The 19,802-nt window shown below is 38.4% G+C and overlaps 1 protein-coding gene across 1 annotated transcript; it reads left to right on the top strand.

The window, feature by feature from the left end:
• The first annotated feature begins 4,950 nt into the window (after positions 1 to 4,950).
• On the top strand, positions 4,951 to 13,687 carry LOC114651866 (fibronectin type III domain-containing protein 9). The gene is made up of 2 exons (XM_028801910.2): positions 4,951 to 5,177; positions 12,262 to 13,687. Exon 2 carries the CDS (start codon positions 12,279 to 12,281, stop codon positions 12,954 to 12,956), a length of 678 nt encoding a protein of 225 aa, XP_028657743.1. The 5' UTR covers positions 4,951 to 5,177; positions 12,262 to 12,278; the 3' UTR covers positions 12,957 to 13,687.
• The last annotated feature ends 6,115 nt before the right edge of the window (positions 13,688 to 19,802 follow it).

Genomic DNA, 19,802 nt, shown 5'->3' with positions numbered 1-19,802 from the left:
GTCAGGACTTTGACTAGGCCACTCCAAAGTCTTCATTTTGTTTTTCTTCAGCCATTCAGAGGTGGATTTGCTGGTGTGTTTTGGGTCATTGTCCTGTTGCAGCACCCAAGATCGATTCAGCTTGAGTTGACGAACAGATGGCCGGACATTCTCCTTCAGGATTTTTTGGTAGACAGTAGAATTCATGGTTCCATCTATCACAGCAAGCCTTCCAGGTCCTGAAGCAGCAAAACAACCCCAGACCATCACACTACCACCACCATATTTTACTGTTGGTATGATGTTCTTTTTCTGAAATGCTGTGTTCCTTTTACGCCAGATGTAACGGGACATTTGCCTTCCAAAAAGTTCAACTTTTGTCTCATCAGTCCACAAGGTATTTTCCCAAAAGTCTTGGCAATCATTGAGATGTTTCTTAGCAAAATTGAGACGAGCCCTAATGTTCTTTTTGCTTAACAGTGGTTTGCGTCTTGGACATCTGCCATGCAGGCCGTTTTTGCCCAGTCTCTTTCTTATGGTGGAGTCGTGAACACTGACCTTAATTGAGGCAAGTGAGGCCTGCAGTTCTTTAGACGTTGTCCTGGGGTCTTTTGTGACCTCTCGGATGAGTCGTCTCTGCGCTCTTGGGGTAATTTTGGTCGGCCGGCCACTCCTGGGAAGGTTCACCACTGTTCCATGTTTTTGCCATTTGTGGATAATGGCTCTCACTGTGGTTCGCTGGAGTCCCAAAGCTTTAGAAATGGCTTTATAACCTTTACCAGACTGATAGATCTCAATTACTTCTGTTCTCATTTGTTCCTGAATTTCTTTGGATCTTGGCATGATGTCTAGCTTTTGAGGTGCTTTTGGTCTACTTCTCTGTGTCAGGCAGCTCCTATTTAAGTGATTTCTTGATTGAAACAGGTGTGGCAGTAATCAGGCCTGGGGGTGGCTACGGAAATTGAACTCAGGTGTGATACACCACAGTTAGGTTATTTTTTAACAAGGGGGCAATTACTTTTTCACACAGGGCCATGTAGGTTTGGATTTTTTTTCTCCCTAAATAATAAAAACCATCATTTAAAAACTGCATTTTGTGTTTACTTGTGTTATATTTGACTAATGGTTAAATGTGTTTGATGATCAGAAACATTTTGTGTGACAAACATGCAAAAGAATAAGAAATCAGGAAGGGGGCAAATAGTTTTTCACACCACTGTAGATAGATAGATAGATAGATAGATAGATAGATAGATAGATAGATAGATAGATAGATAGATAGATAGATAGATGCTGAAAGTTAGAGGCAAGTCAAATCTTTTCTTCGGCAACATGAAACTATTTCTTGTATGTGCGGTTTCTTCTGCTTATGCACTTTGCTGTCCATAATCTAGGTTCTACTCAATGCAACATCCAAGCCAAACTCTGTTATATGCTCTCTTTTGCTGCTAAAAGTCCTGTAATAGATTACCCTTTTGAAGCAGGAGGATTGCTCCATTACTGTGTTGTAGGCCACACCCTAAGAAATATGGTGTACTCCTATGGAGCAGAAGTTAATCTCAAGGTTTCATTGATGCAGAGAGCTAATGGTGATTCTGGGCCATAAAGAAAGGAGTGGAAATTTTGCTATTTGATTCTTGTATGCACATAAGCCAAACCTTTTATTTAATAATTTAAAACATTTTGTCAATAAGGTTTGATAAAGATTTGAATTATGATCACTTTTGAGCTAGCTGATAAACAGTATCAAATTGAGACATCTCTAAGCCTGGATACACCAACACAAATTTCATTCAACTGCGGTTGATCCTGTTTTATCTGATGGGAATCTATATGCTGTATACCAAAGAGGCTACTGTGGCAGTTCCAAAGAGAAACTCACACTTTGACTGAGGTAGATATTTGCTGTTAAGCATCAGTAATGAGGGACTACAGCACAGGTATTGAGCTGCAGTTGAAATCTCATGTACCGTGCCAAATAAGGCAATGGCACTTTGTCCTACAAACAGAAGGTAACATTTTCTCTGTCTGATTTTTTTTGTTATTGATTTAAATCATACATAACAAAATTTAATTCCCATCTAGAGATAACAAATTTCACTTACACATTGACAATTTTGTTGTTCTGCAAAAATGAAAGCAAGCTATATAAAAAAAGATTGATATAATAGTATCTAGTAACATGAACAGCACACTATATCACAAGACACTGTACAGACATTGCAAGATTATAAGCAGCAGAAGAACATCAACATAATAAATATGAATAAAAATGGCAGAAACCTGGATGATCTTTGGCAGTTAAAAATTAACTTTTGTTGCTTGTACTCACCACCAAGCCAGTATCCAGTTGTAGTTGAATATATTTCATTGCTATCTTAGAGAAGAAATAGCATACTAAAATACGTGTCTCACATGTCAAAGTGTTCAAGGGCCATATGTAGGTCCAGCGAGGGAGGGCTAGAGAAATGGCACTATTCTCAGAACAGATAATTACATGATGTATGACATGCATATAGCATTGTGAATGGACTCTACAGATGCAGTGAGTTCAATGCTGGGAAATGCACCATGAAAAACTTGTTCCATTTACAGTGCTGCCTTAAAACTACAATGACAACAATATAAGCACATCACCACAAATCAATGAAGACACAAGTAATTATATACTTAGCTTGTCTTAAAGAATCTTGGATCCTACAAATCCACAATTAGGTCCTGCCAGGAGAATTCTGATAAATGGTGAGAAAGATGACTGTAGCCGTTAATTAGTTGTGGCCCTCATCTTCTTCAGAGGCTGTGAGAGCATGCAGATGTTAAAAGCACTGAGTTTTAAGTGGGGCTGATATATTAAAAATTCTCAGGGTTGAGTAGGTCAACAGTTGTGGTGGTCCAGTGTATTTCGGGTTTAGCAGTTTATTATGAAAACAAAAGCAAGAATGTATAATTTAAAGGGAAAAAAAGAAATGTATCAAAATAATAAAGTAGAAACTAACTTCAAGGCAGTCTAGTCTGGACAGTTCTGAAAAGAGCTTTGGGTGTGAGTCATTATTAGTATTTCAAGATGCTAAAGTGCCACAGAATTGCCACTAGGTGACATTCACTCAGGCATAATGTTGTTCTTAAGGTATGCTGGTACAACAGACAGGGACACCAAAGTTTAAAGTGTCTGTAAACGCTGAGCTTAGCTCCTCTCAAAGGCTTTATGGATAGAAGGGAAATGCGATCCAGGTCATGTGCTGTCTGGTTCTTTCTTCAAGATGCTATGAATTGTTTGTCAAGTTATAATACACACTCCCTTGTATAACAAAATTTGTTTTATTCAGATGCCTGCTAGCATTAATTCAAGATGTTTAACAGAGTCATTAGACGATACCGGTATTTCATTGATGGCATAGTATTGTTTGTGTGATTAGAGATTAGCTGTAAAGCCAGACAATGCTAGTATGTTCAATTTAGTGCCGGTTATTGGAATTTATTGCATTTTTTCAAGTTGCAGGTTATTGTCATGTCTACAGTGAAATGCTTACTAACATGCAACCCAGCACCACTTGTGCATGGGAAAGTCACTATATAAATAAATTGTTTTATTATTGTAATTAGAAACATTAACAGCAAGTATTTATGTTAAATGTGGACCTTATCTTAAGCCCTTTTAATTTCAATGTTTCATGGACGCAGTAGCTAGCACTTCTGCTCCAGGAAATAAGGAGGTGCAGAGCTCAGCCTGGCCACTGTTTCTGTGGAGTTGGCACGTTCTCATGTTTGAATGGTCCTGCATGGGTAAGCATACTTATCGGAGCAATATCACATCAGATTTTGCTCCATTTTTTCAGATTTTTTTCTCATCATTATTTATTTTTCTGATGAGGGAAGGGATAGTTTTCTAGGGTTTGGCATTTTACTTGAGGAATATATTTCTGGTCATGGGCTTTGCTGTTGTCTCAGTTGTGTTGGTAGGTTTCCTGGTGGCATTTCAGTTGTGATGGATGGTTACTGGGTGGCAGTAATCGGTTGCAATGGATGATAGTGGGACCTAGAGCAAACGCTGATTTGCTGCCTCTGCTCTTACATAAAGCTTGCCTAATAAAGGAAGTCCATACTGATGCACTAGCACCCTGTACAGGATTTATTCCTGCCATGCAACTTATTTTTCTAGAATAAGCAAAAGTTTGTTAAGACCCACTCTGTGATTATGCAGGCTGGATCGTACATCCATGGATGTTTCAGCAGGTTTAACGACATAAAAATAAAATCTTTTCAGTACACCACAGAACAGAATTACATTACATTACAGAAGTAATGTGGTGGCATACTTGAAAGTGGAAAGGAATAGTGGAAAATTTAAATTATTGGTTTAAACAGTTCCATTACCAACAATATTTTTCAATGTGTCGCCTTTCTTTAGTGAATACTAATTAAAGAGTGGTACATTTCTGTCCATGTATTATTCAAAGCTGGTCTGTGGCCGTTTATACAGCTTGGTCAGGGTCACGGGCCATGTCAGTGACAAAGACTTAACCGGCAGCCTTCAGATCTGCTGCCCAACTCTTTCAGCACTGCCAGCCCCTCACAATGGCCAATTATGTTAAATATAACTTTAAATTGTCAGTGCAGCCTCAAATACTAGGAAATAAACTGCAGCTCTATGAAAACCAAGGACATTTTGAACGTCACTAATGTTTATGAAGAGACACGTGCCCCATCAACTCGGGTCGTATCACATTAGGAATAAGTTTTCAACACCCCTTATTACAATATATGCTTTCATTTAGAGAAAGAAATCGACAATTGATGCCAAATAAAATCTTACTTGAACTGCGTTCAACGTGAATTGACCCATATTTTGCGTAGAGAAAAAAAATATGCAAGAATCCTGCAGCAGCTCCCGAGCCTCAGCCGACAACGGTTTTGAGTGAACGCGCCTCCCGCGCTCGCCTTTCAGTTCGGTGCCGGTGACGTCACTCTGAGCAGGTGCTGGACAGTCACATCAGCCTCCGTCTCCCTCCGCCACCGCACCACAACAGCGAGATCTGCTGCCTCTCACTGGAGGAGCACAAGCATGTAGGTTTGTACGAGTTGAAAAGCAAGCATCGCATTTTAATGCGGTAAAAATGTTCACCAGCGTGCCTGAAATTTAGCCGCCTCGGAGCTCTTTACCTTAAGGGCAAATTGGAGTCTACCGTCTAACGGGAGAGGTAAGAAGACAACGACAGCCGCCTTTTCTTCATTGTCTTGCGCTTCACGTGTCATGTTAGCATATTTACGACAAGAAGCCATCCAACAGCTAAATGACATCATTTTAAAAATTCATTATTACTAGGAGTCAGTGGCACCTATCAAATTGCGCTCAGGTGACAGCCATGAAAGACTCGGGCAGGGACGTTAGCGACACCGGCCAGCGGTCTGATCGGAATTTTCACAGAGACTAGAGCCACGGATCTTACAATGTGGCAAGTCGCTACTGCCAACGCGTAATTCTGATATCAATTCTAATTTTTTTTTTAAACAACAGCTAAAATGATTTGCAAATTGCAAAGACATATTTCAGTAGAAGAAGGGCAGAAAAAAATGCAGCCCTCATTATTACCTTTGTTGTAATGCCCATGTTATCCTCCAGCTTTCTTCTGTAAATATTGTGTTAATGGCATTTTCAAAATTGATAGGAATATGTATACGGCACACTGCTGCCCTGTAGATCCAATGTTCAGGATTTGAATCCTCCCCCAGGTCACAATCAGTGTGGAGTTTCCACTTTCTCTCTGTGCTCCTGTAAGTTGTCCTCCCAGCTGAAAAGATGTACATGTTAGATTATATGGTAATTCTTAATTGGGTTTGTGATGATCTGATACCCCATCTACGACTGGTTCCTGCCTCATCCCCAGTGTTGCCAGGATGGCATCATTCCAGTGAAATCCAGAATCAGAATAAACAGGTTTGAGAATGTTGTTATTGTGATGATCCTGAACGCATTTTTGCTTCTTTATGGAATACCCAGGGCTGGCACCACCATTAAGGCGAAATAGGAAATCGCCTAGGGTGCAGATCATAATTGGGGGCAGCTGCACAGGTTTGCAATTGAACAGTTGGTTGGCACACTAATAAGCTTGACCTAAGGTGCAAAATAACCTAGCACTGGCACTGTGAACACGTGCAATTCTCAAGTGCAAACAATTCGAAGTATGCTCAATGGACTTCTCTCTTTTTAGGGCACATTTGCTCAGGTGTGTAGACTTGCAGCCTTGTACTGAAGTATACCCTGAACTGGATTAATCAGGTTCATGGGTGGATGGATGCACAGACATACTTTAATCCCAAGCATTTTTTTTACAACATAGTAAAATGCTCTATACGATAGCGATATTGAGCAATGGAGTGTGGTCTAAACAAGAGGCTTTGACCAGAAGGTTAGCAACTTAGATCACTGTCATGGTTTGCAGCATGATCTCGATTAAATCACTTTAACATTCTTGTGCTCCAACTGATAAAAAAGAGACCTCAACTGTACAGTAAAGAAAAATATTTTAATTAAAAAAGCTGAATTTTTAATCCCACTTTTCTAATAAGTCTCTGCACAGCTTTGATTTCACACCTTATTGCTCCCATCTTTGCTTGAACTGGAATCCTTTAATATGACACTGGGCTTAAATAAAAAAATCAGCTTTCAGTCCCTAAAAAGAACAGCAGCACTAGTGCCAGATTACATACGTTTATTTTTATTGAGTTTGGTCAGTTGTGTCTTCATATCATATTGAAGTGCTGAGCGTGAGGGGTAAAGTTTGATCAAAAAGTGTAATGTGTTCTGAGAACGAGCTCAGTTTTGTCCATGTTGAAACTAATCTGTCCATCTACCCATCCATTAACAAACTGGCTTAATCTACATCAATGTTATAGGGGCAGTCTGCAGTCTGTCCAGGTAGATCTATGGGAAGGACAAATACCAGTCCCTAAGAAGGTGCCAGTTGCGACATAACATTTTCAGATCTTCCTCCCATATCCCAAAGATGTGTGTTAAGTCAGTGGGAGACTCTAAAGTGGACTTTGCATTTATGTGTGTCCTGTATTTCAAGCAAATGTGAGCCTGAATTAGATTGAGCAGCTTTGAAAGCGGATGGATAATGATTAGGAGTAACCTCAGATGGAAACTTGCCCAAAAAAGAGTGTCATCTATCAGTACAGTTATAAAGAAAAACATGTTCTATATGATATCCCAGAGAAGATATTGGTTAATGCAGTAATTTCACAGTATCAGCAGCATTATGGGAGCAGAACTATTTCAATGCTTAGCCTCTAGGCAGCTGTTAATAACTGTCCCACACATTTGGTATTAGCTTGTATATTCCTTAAATTGAGTGCATCTATGTGCATTAAGTGCATAGTCAACAGGTTGCATTTTCTGTTGCTTTGGCAACCAGCAGCTTAATAGTAGTCTCCAGCATCCATGCTGAGGTAAAGTGCAAGGCACCATGGCAGTAGAGAGGGAGCACTGAGAAGAAAACTAAGTGATTGCGCCTAAGGAGAAGTGGGATATAGACACAAATGACTAAGCAAAAGAATACTCATAAACACAAAACACAACAACGAAGTTCTATTATCAAACGCTGCATCTGATCTTCATTTACAGAGTTCTCACTTCTAATTCTCTCATTGGTTTAAAGCAGTGTGGCCAACTCTGCAGCTTCACAGCTCCAGGGACACAGGGTCAGCTCATGTCCTGGTCAGGGCTGTGGAGTTAGAAGCAATTATTGGGTTACCAACTCCATCTCCCAACTAAATGTACATTGTAATATACAGTGCACCCGGAAAGTATTCACAGCACATCACTTTTTCCACATTTTGTTATGTTACAACCTTATTCCAAAATGGATTAAATTCTACACACAACACCCCATAATGACAATGTGAAAAAAGTTTACTTGAGGTTTTTGCAAATTTATTAAAAATAAAAAAACTGAGAAATCCCATGTACATAAGTATTCACAGCCTTTGCTCAGTACTCTGTCGATGCACCTTTGGCAGCAATTACAGCCTCAAGTCTTTTTGAATATGATGCCACATGCTTGGCACACCTATCCTTGGCCAGTTTCGCCCATTCCTCTTTGCAGCACTTCTCAAGCTCCATCAGGTTGGATGGGAAGCGTTGGTGCACAGCCATTTTAAGATCTCTCCAGAGATGTTCAATCGGATTCAAGTCTGGGCTGTGGCTGGGCCACTCAAGTACATTCACAGAGTTGTCTTGAAGCCACTCCTTTGATATCTTGGCTGTGTGCTTAGGGTCGTTGTCCTGCTGAAAGATGAACCGTCGCCCCAGTCTGAGGTCAAGAGCGCTCTGGAGCAGGTTGTCATCCAGGATGTCTCTGTACATTGCTGCAGGCATATTTCCCTTCATCCTGACTAGTTTCCCAGTCCCTGCCACTGAAAAACATCCCCCCACCATGCTTCACTGTAGGGATGGTATTGGCCTGGTGATGAACGGTGCCTGGTTTCCTCCAAACGTGACGCCTGGCATTCACATCAAAGAGTTCAATCTTTGTCTCATCAGATCAGAGAATTTTCTTTCTCATGGTCTGAGAGTCCTTCAGGTGCCTTTTGGCAAACTCCAGGCAGGCTGCCATGTGCCTTTTACTAAGGAGTGGCTGCCGTCTGGCCATTCTATCATACAGGCCTGATTGGTGGATTGCTGCAGAGATGGTTGTCCTTCTGGAGGGTTCTCCTCTCTCCACAGAGGACCTCTGGAGCTCTGACAGAGTGACCATTGGGTTCTTGGTCACCTCCCTGACTAAGGCCCTTCTCCCTCGATCGCTCAGTTTAGATGGCCGGCCAGCTCTAGGAAGAGTCCTGGTGGTTTCGAACTTCTGCCACTTACGGATGATGGAGGCCACTGTGCTCATTGGGACCTTCAAAGCAGCAGAAATTTTTCTGTAACCTTCCCCAGATTTGTGCCTCGAGACAATCCTGTCTCGGAGGTCTACAGACAATTCCTTTGACTTCATGCTTGGTTTGTGCTCTGAAATGAACTGTCAAATGTGGGACCTTATATAGACAGGTGTGTTCCTTTCCAAATCATGTCCAATCAACTGAATTTACCACAGGTGGACTCCAATTAAGCTGCAGAAACATCTCAAGGATGATCAGGGGAAACAGGATGCGCCTGAGCTCAATTTTGAGCTTCATGGCAAAGGCTGTGAATACTTATGTACATGTGCTTTCTCAATTTTTTTATTTTTAATAAATTTGCAAAAATCTCAAGTAAACTTTTTTCATGTTGTCATTATGGGGTGTTGTGTGTAGAATTCTGAGGAAAAAAATTAATTTAATCCATTTTGGAATAAGGCTGTAACATAACAAAATGTGGAAAAAGTGATGCACTGTGAATACTTTCCAGATGCACTGTAATGTGTTAAAACTTCCAATTTCACATATACAATTTCAAATAAACTACAGTATTTTTTTCTTCTAGCCTTTTGATAAAACACAATCTCTTTTGTCATTTTGTAGATTTTGTCTTTTGTTTACTGTTACTCAATGTTTGTAACCTCTTCAATAAAGTCTGAATGGCATGTCTGCAATGTTTTAACCCAAACTTTAACAGGTTAGGGTTCCAAAAAGTAGCCTGATGATTCACGTTGGAAGTGATAAAATGCTTTGTATATTGTATGTTGTATGCTTTCAGTTAATATAGTAACTACACTACCATTCAAACATTTGGGGTCACCCAGAAATGTTCATGTTTTTGATATAAATTTATACCTTTTTCACGTAGATACAATTAAATTGATTTAAAGATTTAACCAAGGCATTGCTAGTGTGTTTAATAGCTATTACTGCATGAAATGACTTATTTTTAATTTATTATTCACATATTGCTGCAATATAATTGCCCCATTTTCAGCAGTGACTCCTTCAATATCCTAATGGTAAACTCCCTTCACTTATCCTTAATTAGTCATGTGTTAGTGATAATTGGTTATTAGAGAAACCCTTCTAACTGTACTAGCACCACTGAAGCCTGTTATTTGGTACACTTGTGTTTCAAGGTACTGCCTTTCATAAGCTTAGGTTCAGGATTATAAAATGGCAGAAATAAAACAGCTTTCTCAAGAAACACGTCAGTCTATTTGTTGTTTTCTTTTTTGCAGAATGAAGGCTATTCCATGTGGCAGATTGCCAAGAAAGTGCAGATTTCATACAAATGTTTCTATTGCTGTCTTGAGAGAAGAGGGAGAACTTAATCTAACCAGTTTAGAAAAAGAAGAAAAGGTTAAGATGGACAACTGCATAAGAGGATAAGAATATCAGTTTCTCCAGTGTAAGAAAGAAATGTCTTTCTGGTCCACGGTTGACTTCTTCTTTAAATACACACCAAATACCAGTGTCATTTGCAACAGTAAAAAGACGATTCCAGGATGCTGGGCTTAGAGGCAGAGTTTCAAAGATAAAGCCATATGTGAAACTGGTGAATAAAAAGAAAAGCGTAAAATGGGAAAAAGAATACAGACATTGGACAGGAGATGACTGGAAACATGTATTATGCTTATCATCCCGGGATCGTCTTTTCACCGTTGTGGATAATGCTGGTGTTTGGTGTATATTTAGTGAAGAAGACAACCAAGGACGTTTAAGGTGTTTGTTTCTCAAACTAAAGACTCTGATGTCTATCTCTTATGCATTGCCTGTCTAGGACTTACCCATCCTTTTCTATCCTGGTTAGATCCATCTCCCCCTCTTCTTTCAAGATAGCAATAGACACCTTTGTATGAAATCTTCAGTTTCTTGGGAATCTGTCACATGAAAGACATACATGTTCTGTTATCTGGTTATTCTAAATTGTGTCTGTGATGATCTGATACCCCATCTAGGACTGGTTCCTGCCTCATCCCAGTGTTGCCAGGATGGCATCATTTCACTGAGATTCAGATTTAGATTAAACAGTTTTAGGAATGTTATGTTATTGTGGTAATCATGAACACATTTTTGAAAAATAAGTAATTTCAAAAAGTAATAGCCCTTACACACAATATTAATACCTTGGCTATATTTTATATCAATGTAATGGTATTTTGATGAAAAAAGTATCAATTTCTATTAAAAACATGAAAATTTCTGGGTGACCTCAAACTTTTGGAGTCAAAGTTTAAGGTTTTGCTTACCGACCCCACAGCACTGGTCCTGGTCACTGTCTTTGTGGAGTTTGTATGTTCTACTTGTGCCTGATTGAATTTCCTCCTGGTACTCTAGTTTACACTTTAGTTTAAGTACATTTCCTTGATGTTCTAATTATTTCATCATACTTGAATTAACAATGACAGTTCTGTTTTTCTCCCGCACCTCAAAGACATGAAGGTTAGGTTGATTTGCCTTGTGTTGGTCAGTGAGGACTGCTGTGCCATCTACAGTTGGCAACCAGAGGCAACCTAGAATAGCATCAGGTCACATACCACCCTGTGAAGGAAAAATAATACTTTCAGAAAGTGGATGGGTAAAGTGACCAAACACCATTTGCTAATCGTTCATCCATTTTTTCAAACAAGCAAATACAGTATTTGGGAAGTAGAAAGAAACCTAAGCAGATGGAGGGAACAAACCTACTGTAATCATAAGTAATCATGGTTTTACTGTGAAAGATAGTGTCACCTGAATGAATACGTGTTACGTTCAGCTTATGTTATGGTGAAACATAATGAAGCAAACTCAAATCTCTAAAGTTTGTTTCCACCCAGCTCTAAGCAGGAGTCTCAAAGGCCCATCAGCTACTGCTGTGCACTACTAGCTGGTGCTCCCTCATGATGCCTCCAGTGCACATTACATCACTGAGCCCTTTTAAAGGGCTGTGCCATTTATCAACTAACTGTGTGGAATGGCATTGTAATTCTTTGCAAAAAAGAAGCAGAAAGTTCAGAAAAATGCAGAGTTACACTTTCTCAGCAATGATTTTTATCTACACATATTCAAGGTAAGGGTCTCCTGATCCTTTTACTCTTGGGTTAGTCTTTCTTGTCACCCCAGAGTGACAGGATCAGTTAACCATTCAATTCTGGATCTCTGTTCCACTTCACAGAGCTACTTACTTTTAGTAAGTCAAAAAGCAGTATCCTTACCTTGATACCTCATTCTCCACTCTTCTGGAGCCTCCTCTTTTACTCTATGGGTTTACAACTTACAGTACATTTTAACTTCTCATTAGTAATGGCCAATCAAGTTGTATGCTAATAGCTCAACCTTTCCTTTTTTAACAATAACCAGTTTGCCTAACTATTCTTATTGTGTCCCTTTCATTTTAAGGAATTTTTTCAATCCAAATGATGAACCTAGAAATCAAGAACATTTCCTTCACCTCAGCATCTGTATCCTGGTCCCATGATCCTTACAGCTGTCCTGAAAACTTGTACAGACTAATGTACCGACCAAACTGGAACAGCATATTGTCAGGATTCTCAAGGCAAAATTTTCACAGGGAGGAAGCTGTACCACTGGGCCGCAGTTCTTTAAAGCTACAGAGGCTCACCCCATCAACCAACTACATTCTCTGCGTCACCTGCCAGGGATCCCAGCCTTCCAGGGATCAGTGTTCTATTTTCCACACTCTGGCCAAGGATGCCATGGTGCTGAATAGCAGAACATTGGATCTGGCTACAGTTGTGTGGCTGACAAGCAGCATCCTCCTCATGATCACAGCAATTGTGTTGCTCCATGGTTGTTTTAAGCTGTGGTGCAGAAAATGTAAACGGAAGCGTTACAGTTCTGCAGAAACAGTTCGCATTCAAGGTGGGGGCAGTCAGGCTTGGAATATTGTAAATGCTGAGACTGCACTTGGAGATGACCAGAGCAGCCTACAGACTCTTTCTATGTTGGAAAAAAAAGCAGAAGACAAGCCAGCTTATTTAAGCGACAATGGGAAAAGTGGAATAAACAACCTGAGAACTTGCTACAGAACGAAAGAAAGAACAGTCATCCTACCACAGAGTGTCCATGAATAGGAGGATCTTTGGCTTTCCTGTAAATGGGAATGTTGGATGGACGATTAATACTGTTTAAACATGAATAGTATCAGTAATGGAGTTCATTCTTGACATTGCTTTTTCAAATGATCATAAATGCTAGAGATGAGGCCATAAGTAAGATAGTAATTGAGAGTCTGTCAAGCTTGAAGGTATGCTACCCTCAGACCAATCTGAGGATCTCATCAAGGCTAATCCTCAAGGTGAATAATGTGTTATTTAACATGACTTGCTAGTTTCTTCCATACTTACACTGCTGTCTCTGTCAGAACCTGCCTCCTCATTGCTCATTTGAAAGCGCTTGCTACTGATGGTAAGTGCCCTATCTGTACTTTCATCTTGCTATTTTCTAAACGTGATTGTGCAGTACAGGATCACTGGAAACCGGAGACTGCCCCAACAACAATAGCAAGTAGCATTGAACCACAGATGGCATACTTCTTCGTCACATACAATTCTTATCCTTTTTTTTATTGTGGAACACATTTTTCCCCTTATAGGAGCTTGGGAATGGGAAGTCTAACCATTAACAGCATGTGTAAAGCAGGAGGTAATTTTTCAAGGCATGCTAGTCCATCAGAGGATACATTCACATACATTCTACAATTTTAAAGTTGACAACCTAATTACAAATGTTGGGAGGTGGGAGGAAAACTGGTGTCCGCAGAGAAGCATCCAAGCAGGCAAAAGGAGAATGTGCAAACTCCACATGGACAATGACCAGGGCAGGAGACATAAACAATTCCACAAGAACAGTGAGGCGGCAATGCAAATCACACTGCCACCAATTATTATTATTATTATTATTATGCTAATTTTAATTTTTTCCAATGCTGCTTATATAGTACAGAGCTATAGCAAGCTCATGGCAGGATCCAGTGGCTTAAGCACGTTTTAAAAGCAGGTGGATGAATAATAATAATAATAATAATAATTCATTACATTTATATAGCGAGGTAAAAGGGATAGTCTCACAGTAATGAGAAAGGACATCTACATGTAATGCCTTACCCAATTTGTCTGTATCTTCCCATTTGAACAGTCAGTCAATCAGCATTAATAGTGCCTTTTCACAGAGCACACCCTCACAAGGCACTCTGCAATGCACTCACATGATAAACATACTTCTAATAACAACATGAACTGCATTCACATACTCCTGTGAATTGTGCCAAAAACGTTTAAGCATTAAAGCCATTATGGCAGTATGTATACCATCGCATTCGTTCTGTTGAGCGTTGCTGACCAGTACATTATATGATATCCATTCTTCTATTTAATGACTCTGTCTTTTACCTTATAGGACTGGAGAGGCAGAGCTGATCAAGTACAAGGCAGAAACCAGCCTGGGATGGGATGCTGGTCAATAACAGAGCATGTACCCACACTCACTCAGTCACACACAGCTGGCTAATGCAGAATTGCTATGTCAGTTGATCTGACATGTTCATCTTCTGGATGCTGAAGCAGGCTTGAAGAAAATGGAAGGAAATGTAGACTGCATGCAGGCAGGAACTGTCACCATGCCATCTTTCCCTTATTATCATGTTAACTAAACCTTTCCTTATTATAACAAAAAGTGCCAAATTTTTAACAAAAAAATCTTTAGAAAACAGTAAACCATAAAAGAAAAGTGCTCTTATATGCAACATCCTTCAGGCAAAAAAGAGAATTTGACTTTCAAGTCAAATTAATTCCAATCAGAAATATAAATGCAGGCAAGTCAAACACTGTGGTTGGTCTTGTATCTGATTTGATGTCATTATTAGTAACAAAAAATGGGAGAATGAATAGAATAAAATCAGTACAACTGATGAATGGATACATTTTTAACAGCTCAGTACCATGAGAGTATGTCACATAATGAAGTAATAACAAAGTTATGATTAATTTACAGCTGGCATGGAAGTGCAGTTTAATATTAACTCCCTTCCTCATAAATGTAAATATTTAAAGTAAGAAAAACAGAAGCAATTATACTCACCATTAATGGTACTGGAGAGTGGTGACATGTTGCATTTGGATTAGCACATGCAAACAGGAATTTCACTGTATTGCAATATATACACATGGAATTAATGACACTATAAACCCTATAAATCTATCTTAGTTCTTGTTTAATGCTGTATTTTCCCCTTGCAATCTAAAACATCAATCTGCCTGATTCTCAATTTGCTCTTACTTTTAGGCTACAATCCCAGGATATTTCATAAAAGGCATGGACATATCAGAATAGCACATGTGCGAACACAGTGATGTGGTGCTGCTGCCAGGTGTATGGCCATCAGCCACTGCTCACAAAGCCGAATCAGACTAGGAAAAGGGAGACTCAGCATGTCATACTATTCAGGTAAAAAATATATATTTTAATAGAGTAAAGATAAAAATCTATGACAAGTGCCACAGCAAAAGTCAGCAAGCCAAGCTTAAGGGTATGGGTTCAAATTTCATAAGTGGCTGTCACCTGGAGTAGATGAGATGGGAGCCTATCACAGCTTTATTTATCTTCTTTTCATCAAAACAAAAACCTGCATGCTGTGTATATCAGACATGTTTAACATATTTCCCCTCAAGGTGCTAATGACAGTTGATTTTCAGGTCAATTTAAGTTTCTGATGACGTGTGAAACTTTTACTAAATATAATGGCATTTGTTATGACTGTGGTTCTTCTGTATTTTTAAAATCATTGCATGTTCAGAGATGGGCATCATTTTAACATGCAGTACTGCATTCCCACATGTCCGCTCAGAGTGGTTCCCTTTTTCCTTTATTTACAAATCGGGCCATACCATTACAGAGCCCACTCACACACACATACAGGGCTAATATGGAATCATCCTAACCTTTGATTATTTGGGAGGAAATCCACACAGACACTGACAACATGCAGGCACAAGATTTGAATCCAGGAAGAAGCTGTGCTAACCATTGCACTTTCTCAATTTTACACAAATAAATAAATATATCTTAAGGTATATTGATAATAGCAATATATGCATTTCTTATATTTGTAAATGTACTAACATCTCAAACTGACTTTTGATTAAACGAGAAGGCTCAGAATTATTATAACACACAAAATTAGGAATAACTGTCTAACAAAATATATTAAAATAATGTATTTGGAGAAAAAAATGTAAGGTATGAAACAGCTTCTTAAAGAAAAACTTAGAGCAAAGGCCAGCATACAAGGCAGCCTTGCCAGCATTGAGTATGATAACCCTGATGTGGGCAAATTTTGAGCAAATATGAACCTGTTTTATGTCTGTTCACAATGAAGCTTATTTCCTCTAAATGTAGTCTGAGGTACCTCTGAGGCTTAGTAGCCAAAATAGGGGTTTCCCTCAAAACTACAAGTAGGCTTTAGTCCAGACAAACACAAAGGAGTAAAGGCCCAATAATATTTAAAATAATCCTCACAATACATACAATTCTGAGAAAAGGAAAGGGGAACGGTGGAGACCTCTGATTCAAAGAGGCAAACAAAAACAAAGATTGGTTATAGATTTTATTCTAGAGCAGCAACACAGCAAGAAAGGAAAAAGAAATGCCTAAAAATGCAATATGAAAAAAAATCGAGCCTGCTAATCTTAGTAATCTTAGTTAAAACAGAATCAAGAAGAGTATAAACCCAGAACAATCCTAACAGAATTTACAGAGAAACATTCGGGAGAGTCAATGCCAAAGTGCCCTCCTGCCTGGTTTGCAGTCTTATAAATGGCTCAAGGACCAGCAGTTACAGCATTGGGGGCTCATTCCCCTTTGGTTCCATTTTAAGGCATATCCACAAAAAACAATTAAATAAATAATTGGCATAATACAAAAGCAGAGAATTCAACAAAATAACATGTAATAAATAGAATACAGAAAGAATGAAAACTAAAACATAAACAGTAACACAATATATGAAATAATGTTTCAAAGACAACAAAAAAGGAACAAGCTGAAAATACTCTTTTGACACAATGCTATTTTATTGTTTATTAATTCTTAAATTTATTCCATTGTATTCCATAAAAATAATAGAAAACTTCCAAAATGATCCTTTTTAATATTAAGTTGTATTAAGCAAAGCTCATAGCTAATATGCCATAGGATGTAACTTTGTATCAAGGGGTGTTTTCAAACAATACAAATTTTGTATAAGAGTGTGTGTTTCTATTTAAGTTGTACTCCAACAGTAAAGCAGCCAGTGAAAAAAAAGCCTTTGCTGTAATAGTTGTTTGTATAACATTAAAACAATGGTAACACTTTTTTAGTATAAAAATAAATTAGTTACTGTGATAGGTCAAAATCGCTTTTTTGTTCATCACACAATGTCCAAATAAACAGTAATTGTGACAGTCATTGATTGTGTAGAATTCATACATGAGGGAAAAAAAAATTTTTATTACAATTTTAAAAGACCCAGTTTTTACATAATGTTCTGGCTGCACAATCTGCAGTGACCACTACAGCTAACCCAAGTATGAACACACACATTAAATAACAGGCAGTATGGCAGTTCTGTATTTTATGTCTCAGTTAATCGAAGTATTGGTCATACATTTATAGAGCTCATTTTATCAGAAACAGTTTTGATAGGAGTCTTCTGTCCAGTATAACATTAAACATACTGTATAATATATAATACAGACAATTTTATCTGATAGAAAGATTTGTGAAAAGTCATCCTTATGAATTATTTGTGCCAAAATGAAATGCAATCCAATGTATTAGCTATGTAAATGGTGTATTTCATTTTGGCAAGCGCTGTGCTGGCGGCGTCTATGCTAAGTGGAAAAATGACTGTGCCTTAAAATTGCTCACTTGCTGCAGCTTTATTAGGAACAAATATCGAGAGATTTAAAAAAAAAAAATGTCAGCTAATTTCCTCTTTTTTTATAACATCACCAACTTCCAGTCAAATCAGTCAACGTGTTTTTGAGATTTGGGGATATTTTGTTTTTCTGTTGTATCGGGGTTTTACCCCTAAATGTTGATATGTGTCCTTTCTTACCTACTGACCTAGATGTACAATCCTGCCAAATTTAAGCTTTTTATCTAAATGGAAAAAGGTGTTTTTTAGTGAGTGAGTGAATCAAGTTTGCATTATATATGTATAGATTTTTACTGTTATTGTTGTCATACGTGGACTCTACCATTTTATGTTTCCAACTTTGAAGAGTGTTACTATTTTTTGTGATATGTCGCTATGATGCTACATGGTTTCTTGGTATGTGATGCACCAACCACATGAGATCCATAATATCACGACTTCCATATTGTAAAAGAAGGCTGCACTTATTAAGCAGTGTATGAATTTCATTGTAAAATAAAGGACTTACATCTTGCCTGAAGAAGGGGCCTGAGTTGCCTCAAAAGCTTGCATATTGTAATCTTTTTAGTTAGGCAATAAAAGGTGTCATTTTGCTTGGTTTTTCTCTACATTCATAATGGCTAACACGGTACAACACCCTAGTACTAAGGACTTAGTGGAAAAATATATATTTGACCACATTTTTAGTTAAGAATTTTCAGGATCTTGACAAAACAAGCTACTCCCGACTTTCCTTTCATGTGGATGTCTATGACAGGTTTCTGGAATTCACAATACTACTGGCCCCTGGTGTCACTGGAGTCCTGAATGCTAGCACTTCTTTAAAAAACCAGGCCTATCTCAAGTTATCTGTTCATACTGATGTGTAGCATGGAGCCCCAGATTTGCAATGAAGCTTCCATTGTGACCTACTGGACTTGGCCTCTGTCTCCCACTGACCTTACTTTTAACCCTGTACTAACATTGTCAGTGCAACCAGACCAAAAGTTATGATTAAGAGGCATATTGCTTCTAATGACCACACACTCTCATTTAATAATGATTAGACTACCCTCTAGAATTGTGGAGTCATATATCTCGACTCCCTTCTCTACACCTGAAGTCACTGTTACTGATCTGTTTGCTAAGTTGCCTTTGTTTTGATTTGTAGACTTGTGAAACTCAAATGTAGGCCTTAAAAGTCACCGCAAGCAAGCCAGACAAGTAAAAGGTAAGCTTCACTAAATACGTTTGGCCCACATAACTCAAGAAGCAGGCTTTGTGCCCTGCACAGTCACAAAGGGGCTCAAACTTAAAAAGTTCATAAAGGGAGGAGGAACAGCAAAGTACCTTTCCCATATTAACAATAATTTTTAATAAATGAAGAATTTCATGTAAACGTAAAACATAACAAAAAAGGTTACAAAACGCTACCTAAGAGGCAAACTATGATAGGAAAAAGCCAAGCCCATAATACAAAAATGAAAACCGGAGACAAAAGTAACAGTGTGAATGTATGGCGTAACATTCAGGTACATTCAATGACTGATTGGAATGTTACAACATATTCAGTATGTTTTAGTTGCTTTAAAGAGATACTGTAGTTATCACATTTTTGTTTCTCAAATATTTTTGTAACAATGAGTCATATAGAAAAACAAAAGTGATTGCATACAGTACATTAAATGCATACTTTTTAACAGTACTTAATAGTATCATGTAATTAAAACTAATAAATTATTGTGTCTGAGAAATCCTGAATCATTGTCATCCATCCATTATCTAACCCACTGTATCCTAACTACAGGGTCACGGGGGTCTGGAAATAATGCAGCTGTGATAAGACTGTTTTTAGGGTCACATGCTGCAAACACCAAGTACTTATTTGCAACCTCTGTGCTTATAAAGTGGCACTAACATAATTCCTTTTCTCAGACATTCATTTCTAGTTAAATGAGCTAAATTACTTTGCCTGTTTTTAATTTTTACATGTTAATGTGTCTCAAGCAGCAAGAGCAGCGAGCTG

Source organism: Erpetoichthys calabaricus, chromosome 5, assembly GCF_900747795.2.
Source record: "Erpetoichthys calabaricus chromosome 5, fErpCal1.3, whole genome shotgun sequence".
Lineage (NCBI taxonomy): Eukaryota > Metazoa > Chordata > Cladistia > Polypteriformes > Polypteridae > Erpetoichthys > Erpetoichthys calabaricus.
Note: the sequence above shows the minus strand (reverse complement) of the source record. Positions and strands in the feature narration are given on the sequence as shown.